The sequence below is a fragment of the Lolium perenne genome, chromosome 5 (genome assembly GCF_019359855.2).
Source record: "Lolium perenne isolate Kyuss_39 chromosome 5, Kyuss_2.0, whole genome shotgun sequence".
Taxonomy (NCBI): Eukaryota; Viridiplantae; Streptophyta; class Magnoliopsida; order Poales; family Poaceae; genus Lolium; species Lolium perenne.
This window is the reverse complement of record NC_067248.2, coordinates 149,728,783-149,738,249: the sequence shown is the minus strand read 5'-3', so window position 1 is coordinate 149,738,249 and position 9,467 is coordinate 149,728,783. Positions and strand designations below refer to the sequence as shown.

Here is a 9,467-nt window from a genome sequence, read left to right as displayed (position 1 = left end):
CGACAGTTTAGCTAAGCAATGACGTATATGCGCGTGGACTTTGTATGTCAACACGGCATTATATCAGAAATATTAAATATAAAATTGATAAAGTTACGAAACTTGTCTGAGATTTGTTAAAATTTCGATGTATCTAGATGCTATTTACTATCTAAATACATCTAAATAAAAAAATCTCAGACAATTTTTATAGAACGGATAAAGAATTAGAAAGGTTTTTTCCGGTACAAATCTAACAATATCAATCATTTAACGTAACAGAGACATTGTTGTTTCAACAGAGACATTGTTGTTTCAACCTTTCGTATGTGAGGGAACCCTATTCCTGACTCCACCACTGAAACTAAACACAGATGAAAACCTTCATAACTAAAAGATAATTTGGCAAAAAGTATTCTTTTTCCCAAGCAAATTGAGGTAGACTAGATATGAAATCTAACTGTTCTGTTTTCATCAAACATCATCACCTATACTTTTTACATATATGCCCACATCCTTGCCAAGGACTTTGCAGGCGACAAGTTTTTTTCCCCCATGATACTCAAGCTGTATAATCTACTAGTATCTGCGTGTCTATACAACCGTAATATTATCAAGGAGACAAGTTTATTTTCATGATAGTCTAGATACATCCATATTAGAGTCAATTAATATGAACCGGAGGGAATAACATTATTAATCACAGAGTACAACAGTATAGATACAAGACACAACTAAAATAAATTACGAGATCAGCAGGCTTCTGATCAACTAAACATTAAGATAAGAGAATGAGAGCACAATATGTACATTGGATGGACTGCACTACTAGTAAACGTGTTGACTTGCATATCTATGATGGATCACCCAAATGTCTTCTCGCTGCTGTAGCACATGTACAGGAAGCCATCATCCTTATCTTTGTAGGAATCATACACACTCCCCATCAGGTTAGCTGCAAAAATGCTAACAAATTAAATCAAAGTAACAAACACCTTTTAACAGAAGGATATACGTGCAATACCAATGTGAGTAACTGAGAGCACACCTGTTTGGGGCAAAGTGTTGTTCACAAAGACGAAAAGAGCCGTTCCTTGAGACAGATGCAACCTGGAACGCAGTATAAAAATGAACTGCCCAACTGGCATATCACATGGAACCAGGTACCTGCCATCACAATCGGCTAAGTTAATTAATCCTACATATAGCAGACAAACATTATGCAGATAAATCTGGTCTGGAGATTTGCCTACTTCCTCTTTTCCATTTCAGGAAGATTACTCCGCGAGAACCTTTCAACTATGACCTGCAAATGCAAACATGAGCATAATGATGAAGCAACATGTATACAAACAACACATTTGATGAAGAAATAAACGGATAGAGAGAAATGTGGATTTTTTTGGAGAACCATAAATGGAGTATAAAATTGATAATCTAGCCCCAAATCTCATCAATTTAAGTAAATTTCTCGAGAGTAGAATGCCTCGGTGGAAAAGGTGAATAATTGAGACTTTGTTTGAGTTCTTGAGATTAATCTCTTTAAGGCCAGTGTATCCAATGTTCAGAAGAACACATTGGAGTTGAACAGGACATTTGAGGTGAACAGGAACACACAGACATAAGGGGTATACAACACGCAAGGTGACAAACTGGCGATGGATTAAAAACATGACCAAATTCCTGATAACCAACAAAAAATACATCCTAACGTCAGATTTCAATATGCAAATAGACTCTTCTGACAGCAAGAACACAAATAAAAGAACAGTACACACAGTGCATAGCTATGCGAACAAAGATTCGTGGGACTGTATAATTGTTCAGCTATATGCGACTCTCCACAGTTTCTAAGTTCATGTTTTCTACGATAGCAGAGTGGTATCTTTTACTAAAGTGCATAAATGGAAGAATAACTACAAAATCTGGAGACAACCAACAACAAATAAAGGAGGGGCAGAGCCAGCATCTGCCGACCCTGGGAAGCTGTCAGGATTCCCCAGTGTACTGCATCGAGCGGTGATGGCGTTATCAACCACACATGGGCCTGTGAGTTCTACTTTGCCCAGGCAAAAGATAACCGTTTCAGGGGTTTCTTCATGGGCAGGGTGCAATCCATGTAAGCTGCAGACCAGGCCACAGGCCATCTCTTACTCTGGTAGCCGCAATTCTAGTCAACTTTGAAGTATGGTTACTGCTGCTCTGAGAGTTAGCTTGGGAGTTGCTCTTATTATATGGTGATATCTCATTTATGGATTCGGGCATTCTGGGGGTGATTAGTTAGTTTGAACATACTGAACCGGTTTAACCCACATGGATTGTTGAACTACAATCTTAATCAGTAAATTTCAGAAATGCAAGATCACTCCAGGCCTCTGCATTGAATGATGCAAACATCTTAAAATTTATTCCAAATGACGGAAAATGCACCAATGTTGAAAAACAAGGGCTTCCAAAAGAAAAACAAATGGCAAAATAATTGGTAACACATGTCCAGCTTCGGCTGAATTAACAGGGAAATCAAAAGCCCAAAACACCTATGATGCCGCCAAGGTTCGAATCCGAGCGCTACCACTTTTAATACTATTGCCTATGGACACGTACAGTTATGCCATACACATGAAGTCTTTAATCTTGTAGCCATCATGGATTTGCGGTTGTCAACTTTGGTAATTCACTATGTGATATGTAGCTGGGTATCAGGTTCGGCTTCTCAAGTTAAACAGTTAAGCTTGTGGTTTGCATAGGCTCTCCACCGCTGGAATGAAGCGCAGCTGAAAACCTTCATAAGTAGAAGCTGATCTGGTAAGAGTATTCCTATTTTAATCTCTTGCCAAACTCATATGAGCAGGACCACACTATGTACATGAGCTACAATTCAACAACGTTCAATCAATCGAAGAGGTTGGGTGCGAATCTAGTATGCTAGGGAACCCTACTCCTGCTTGTTATTTCGAGAGGAACCCTAATCCTAAATCAGCAAGCATATCCAGTTCTGGAGCGGCAAAGTAGAGGGGGATATACATACGGGGATCCTGCCTGGGTAGTTGGCGATCATGGAGGCCGACTCGTTCGCCCTCTCCTCTGCATCCGTCCATCCATCAGCAAATTCAGCATCCAAACGAAACAAGAAATATATCTAGAAGAAGCGGAGTCAGGTAGTAGGATACGAACCCAAGGTGAATTCCTTCTTGAAGGATTTCATCCTCAATCGCTTGCTTCCTTGCTGGCTTCGCTTGTTGTTGGGGGACGGCAGGCGGTCGGCGATGGCGAAGACGGTGAAGTTATCCCCTCTCTTGCTTTCCTTTGTGGTCTTGTGGAAGAACAGGGGAAGAGGAAGACGATGACAATACGGAAAGTCAGTGGGCCAAAAGTGGCCCAGCCCGGCCCATTACGGCCCAGCAGTGGCTGGGCCCAGCTAGAAGAAATGCAAGCTGGGCTCCTACTTCTTCTCTCGCCAATTATTACTGCTGCCGTCTCCCAGTCCACTCCTCCGTCCTCCTCCCCCGCCGCCGACCCGCCGCCGCCCTTCGAATCTACCTCGGCTGCCGGAGATGGCGGACGCCCTGGACATGTCCCTCGATGACCTCATCACCAAGAACAAGTCCTCCTCCGCTCAGTCCCAGAGCCGCCGCGGCCGCCGCAACCCGGCATCCGCCCCGGCCTCCGCGTCTGGAGGGCCCGCGCCCGCGGGCCGCCGCTTCCAGGCGCGCGCCGCCACCCGCGCTGCCGCCGCGCCCTACCACCAAGCCAACTTCCGGCACCAGGTATCGGTGAATTCCTCTTCCTGCTTCTGGTCGGCTAAGGGGTCCTCAATTTTACTAATCTTGCTTTGTTTGTGGGAGCGCAGGCGCCGCCGGCTTATGCGTATGCTGCCCAGGCCCAGCAGATGCCCATGGTGGCGGCGCCGGCCGTGGCTGAGTCGGGCAAGCTCTACATCTCCAACCTCGACTACAACGTCTCCAACGAGGACATCAAGGTAATAAGCCACTTTGACCTTCCTACTCCTAGAACCCTAGGAATACTAGTCTCTCTATGCTCTGATACCACGCAGAAAAATCTCATTTTTGCTGCCAACTCACCATACCTTGGTTTCAACAACTAGGATAACATAGCAAGTCATCCACAGTTTCATCACGATCAACTCTACGGAATTGACATTTTCATTCTTTGGCGTGTTCTCTTACGGCCTGACCGTACCAGATTATTTAGCTCCCTGCCTTTGATATGCAAGTGTATTCTCTGTATTTACCGTCTCATTTAATTTACCCTGCTTCTTACTGCTCCCAGGAACTGTTTTCTGAGGTGGGCGACGTCGAGCGTTACTCCATTAACTATGACAAGAGTGGCAGATCAAAGGTTTCAAACCCCTGCACCTCTTAATTTCGCTGTAGTATCTCCCTTCCAGCACCTTCCACTTTGTTCAGTTGCTCACAGATCATCTCATTACTGTAACAATGTTCTGCCAGGGAACTGCTGAGGTTGTATTCGCAAGAAGATCGGATGCTCTAGCTGCTCTTAAGAGATACAACAATGTGCAGCTTGATGGCAAACCTATGAAAATTGAGTTCATCGGAACAAATATTGCGGCACAAGCACCTGCCATCTTTACATTGAATACCCCGGCATTGGGAAACTTCAATTTTCCGCCCAGAAGGTTAGTACCAGTTATCGCATTTACTGATCTTCTTTACCCATAAAACTGTGACCTATGGGAACATTTTTTCTCAGAATTACTGTCAAGCTAACACTGTTGTCTAAGTAAACTCCTTACCCTTGGGGTTGATTATCATTTGAACAATTAGGAAGCAGCTGAGATACTTTCTGTTATAGGTTCACCAGCAGGGTTAGTATTGTGTAGTTAGTTACGAAGTAAGTGTGTTCTTAATTTTTACCTTTTGCGGGATCCTACCATCTCCAGTGTTAAAAATTCAAGGTTAGGCATGGATTGCATTTGTCCACCACATTTCTACTAGGATAATCTGGAAATTTTTATGTTGTAGTAGTACTGCAAATGCAGTACACTGTCTTGATATTTAGCATGCTTGGCTTGTTTGCCCAGCTTGTTGTGCGAGCCAACGAAACTAGCCTACGTGAGTAATAGCTTTAAGAAGCAAGGGTAGCATGCTACGTGTTTTGTCCTGTTGCTTGGAATCATAAAATGAGTGTGTATGCATGTGTTTGCTTGTAGGAAATATAATCATTGCCCAAAATATTGTGCGATATTTATTTAGTCGATCTCAACATTAGTACTAGGGTGAGAGCAAGCAGACTATGTCCACAGGGAGAGCCAATCTGGCAGAGATATCCTTGCCCATGAGCTAGTAAAGATCTTTTTTTTAGCTCCACCAAACACCAAAGCCTTGCCAATTGCTTGGGCTAGCCCAAGGAACCAAATGTTCTTGTCACATAGATTCACATGCTACTAGAGAGTCTGACAGGTATAAGTCGTAACAAAATTGAGTATTGTTAGTCGCTAAGTTCAAATTGCATTGCCATATATGAGTTCAACTGTGTTGCGCTGGATTATTCAGAAGATTTGGAGCAAGTGACACAATCCTCCTCCTCTCAATTTGCAGCGCACCTGGAGGAGATGTTGGTGGTCGAGGATGGCCTCGTGGCAGAGGTGGATTTGTCGGGGGTGGTCGTGGTCGAGGATGGCCTCGGGGCGGAGGTGGATTTGGCGAGCGTGGGCGAGGGCGTGGTGCTGTTGTGCGTGGGCGGGGTAGGGGAGGGCGTGGCAGTCAGCTAGTTTCTGCCAATGATCTAGACGCTGATCTGGACAAGTACCACTCGCAGGCGATGCAGACCAGCTAAATTCTTCTGGCAGCCAGTATAGCTTTGTGTAGGAATAGATGCAGGCATGTATTAGAATGTGATTTGTGAACATGTTTTTCGGAGGAATACAAGCATATATCCATCGATGGTGTTGGTCCTTGTAAGGGAGAGTGTCATCACTTGTATCAGTTGAGAAGACAAGAACTGGATGAGATTTTATGAAGTGCAATTGCAAGTTTCAGATTTGCTGCCAAGTGTTGTTTAGTTATCAAATCAGTATGTTCTTCTTTCTTTCTCTGAACAATGCAATGCACTGATAGTAAGATTTACATGAACATTTTAGTCTGGCAGCATCAGCAACTAGGTTGGAGGCTGAGGTCCAGCATGTGAGACTCCAGTTGCTGTGCCTCCTTCATCATCTCGCCCATACAGAATCCAATGGAACCCAAGCAAACAGCAGCTAATTGCTCTTCTTCTTGCCCATGTTGCTGCTGTGATAATGCCTCCCTTGCATGGCCAAGGAAGGACTTGACCACCACCATGTCCTGGCAGAAGATCCCTTTGCCAGCCTCGAGGTCGGCTTCGTTGTCCTCCAGCAGTGCCTCCAGGGATGTGGAGAGGAGGCTGTGGAAGCGCTTCATGTTGGAGCCTAGCACCTGGCTGCTGCCGGTGGTGCCGACGATGATGGCTCGTCCGTGCTGGTACAGCCCTATCAGTTGCGCCATCCTGGTCAGGCTGCATTGAACCTTGTCATAGCAGCTCGCCGGGAATGGCGCAAGCCACAGGAAATTCGGTTCGCTAGCAGCCTCTGCTGCGTATTTCTTCAGCAGCGCCACCTGCTCCAGCAACATCTTGAGCTGCTGGTTCGCTGATGACGTTGATGCAAGTCCATCGACGCACTCCCGCAGCGCGGCGATGCTGCGGTGGAGCTGCGCCCTGGCCCTGGCGGTCGGCCTGGCCTTGCGCTGGAACACGAGGTCCGTGGCGACGGTGCAGGATAGCCCGATGAAGGTCTCCACCAGCCGGGTGATGGTGAATGTCATGGGCACCTCGTCGTACCGCCTTCCGACGATGATGATGCCCGACAGCGCTGCCGCGATACCGCCTGCGGGGCCGTACGCGCGGCTGCGCTTGAGGAAGGTGGAGAGGACGATCCAGGGAAGGAGTGCCAGGAAGCGGAGCTCCATGAGGTGCGGCTGCTGCGAGAGTAGGCAGCCCAGCACGCCGTAGACGGAGCCGATGGCGGTGCCGTGTGCGCGCGCGATGGCCACGGCCCATGTGGAGTCGCGGCCGGCCGTCATGGTGGTGGCGACGATGAGGCCCGACCAGAATCCGTGGTCGTTGTTGAAGATGAGGCCGAGAAGGACGGCGAGCCCCAGCGACACGGCGCACTTGGCCGCCGTCACCACCCTCTCCCATTCCAGTCCCCGCCTTAGTACGGACAAGATGCTCTTCTTCTTCCCCTCGCCCTGCTTCTTTGTCGTCTCTAAGGCGCTAGTCTTGCTTGGCTCCTCTTCTCCTTCTGATTCTGATCCACCACCTTGCACTTCTTCATCTTCATCGGACAAGTAGTCGTTGTCATCGTCGTCTGATTCTTGGGCTGCAGATGCTGCAGCCGGCGTTACCTTGCAGCTGGTAGCAGTCGTCGTCTGGTCCGGGTGCGAGGAGGACAAGTGCAGGGTGCCACGATGGAGGAGATGCATGGAGAAGAGAAAGAGGAAAGGAGACAGCTCCTCGTGCCTCTCAGGCAACGTCGTCATCGTTCTAGCAGTTAACATTGATGCTGATTTGGTCATCTTCTTCGTCATGGCGCTGCTGCTACCGCAGCTGTGGTGATGTGTGGTGAGCATGGCGAGCCGTATTTGGTCTGTCATCTGCTCCAGCCAGCTGCTGCTGCAGATCATAGTATTGGTGCCGGTTGCGGTGGTGGTACTGGTGAGTGCGATCTCCATTCCTTTGATGGGCATCTCGATGCGGCCGTGGTCTGCCACCGGCGGCTGTGGTATCCACCGCCGCAGGACTCCGGGCACTCGCTCCCACTGCAAATCGCCCTGTGTGCAAGCAATAGCATGGAGCCATCAGTATTTAAATCATACCTAGACTAGATGATAAAAAGAAATGGATTTGCTATGTCTCAAAAAGAAAAGATGGATCAACAATAATAGTAGCAAGTACTGCCGGTCTGACGACATGCATGGCATATTATATTTCAAGATGCAAGTTTTGATAAGTTAATTAACTGTGATTATGCATGCATGAGTGTACGTATGGACGGTATGGAGAGTTGGAGACCAAGGTCAAACACTGGTGGTTTGCATTGCATATTTGCATGCATGGTTTCCGACGAGGACTCCAGTAGTAGCACTAGCGCTGCATCGCAGAGCTCTGGTTTGCTTTGGCATCTACTGGCTCTTTCGGGCATGCATACGCGCTAGCGGCTGCATCTTACGCAAGCAGGAATTTTGGAGAACCAGATACGCGCGCACGATTGCTTTGTTAATCAAGATTATATTCTCCAGCGGCATGATCATCATGCTATAGCTAGTTGTTAATTGTTATAGCTAGCTTGCTGGTGTACCTTGACGGAGCTTATCCTGCGGAGGAGGGCGGCGCTCGCTGACGCCAGGCGGTGGGCCTGTGACATGCACGCTGCCATGCACCATCGCCGCTGTCTGGCGTGGCAGACTGCCGCTTCTCCTTCCTGTCCGTCCATGTCGTGGTCGTCGTGGTTGGCAGTGAGGAGGAACGCGTCGACGAGCACCCTCACCCGCTCCGCCGCGGTCTCCATGTACGCCCTGCTCTTGTCCTCCACCTCCCGCGTGGCGAACCGCGGGCAAGGGAGCAGCACGGCCAGCAGGGCGGCCGCCACTCCCAGCGCCGTGCACAGCACCACGTTGGCCGGGTGCTCCAGCACCAGCTCGTGGCTCGGGTGCTCCCCTCGCCTGAACTTGGCCACGTAGATGATGATGATCTGCCCCAGCGCGATCCGTTTCGCCACTGGCCCCGGCGACTCCGGCAGCGCCACCGCGAACGTGCTCAGCGCCACCACCGCCGACGTGACCCACACCGACTCCGCGACGCCCATGCGGTGCGCCAGCCACAGCGCCACCACGGAAGGGACGGCGCCCATGACGGTGGCATGGAGCGCGCTGGCCGCCGCGCGCAGGGCAGTGCCGACGGTCGCGTCCGTCACGATGATGACGGTAACCACGTAGGAGAAGGCCGGGAAAGTGAGGTGGCGCTGGAGGGCAGGCGGCGCGTAGACGGAGACAACGCCGACGATGGTGCACGCCAGCGCGGCCCGGAGGCCCGACGCCAGGGACGAACGCCAGCGTCGGCTCGTACTAGTATTTGTCGGTTTCATCTTCGACGGTGCCATAGCGCTAACGTTGTCGTTGCTGGTTGCAGCCACGCCCATGCTCGATCAATGCAGGGTTCCGCGATTTGATCAGTCGCATGCAAGCGGGAGAAGACGACAGATGAAGCTAGCTTGGGGTGTAGTACTAGATCGTATGCATGTGCTTATATAGATATAGCTACAAACCAAAAAATGCGTGCTATCGTCATTGTATATTGTCTGCAAAGTAGGTGCTTGGTGTTAGTGGCCATTCTGGTTGCTCCACCGCCTTTCAGTATGGAGACGTCAGCGATTGATGTGACACATGCTTCTAGCTAGTATACATGGATCGACACATGCATGGATGATATAC

At 48.9% G+C, this 9,467-nt stretch overlaps 3 protein-coding genes across 3 annotated transcripts; 1 reads left to right on the top strand and 2 right to left on the bottom strand.

Moving 5' to 3' along the window:
* Window positions 1-637: 637 nt before the first annotated feature.
* LOC127300225 (autophagy-related protein 8D) lies at window positions 638-3,315 on the bottom strand. The gene is made up of 5 exons (XM_051330310.1): window positions 3,154-3,315; window positions 3,008-3,063; window positions 1,233-1,285; window positions 1,028-1,146; window positions 638-934 (listed from the first exon to the last, which is right to left on the bottom strand). Exons 1-5 carry the CDS (start codon window positions 3,182-3,184, stop codon window positions 843-845), a joined length of 351 nt encoding a protein of 116 aa, XP_051186270.1. The 5' UTR covers window positions 3,185-3,315; the 3' UTR covers window positions 638-842.
* Window positions 3,316-3,434: 119 nt separating this feature from the next.
* LOC127300224 (THO complex subunit 4B) lies at window positions 3,435-6,011 on the top strand. The gene is made up of 5 exons (XM_051330309.2): window positions 3,435-3,746; window positions 3,830-3,958; window positions 4,270-4,338; window positions 4,449-4,636; window positions 5,559-6,011. Exons 1-5 carry the CDS (start codon window positions 3,534-3,536, stop codon window positions 5,794-5,796), a joined length of 837 nt encoding a protein of 278 aa, XP_051186269.1. The 5' UTR covers window positions 3,435-3,533; the 3' UTR covers window positions 5,797-6,011.
* Window positions 6,012-6,019: 8 nt separating this feature from the next.
* On the bottom strand, window positions 6,020-9,181 carry LOC127303658 (uncharacterized; the record flags this gene model as incomplete). The annotated part of the gene is made up of 2 exons (XM_051334365.1): window positions 6,020-7,808; window positions 8,336-9,181. Coding segments are annotated over 2 exons (2,544 nt in total), but the record flags the coding sequence as incomplete, so codon positions are not given.
* Between the last annotated feature and the right edge of the window lie 286 nt (window positions 9,182-9,467).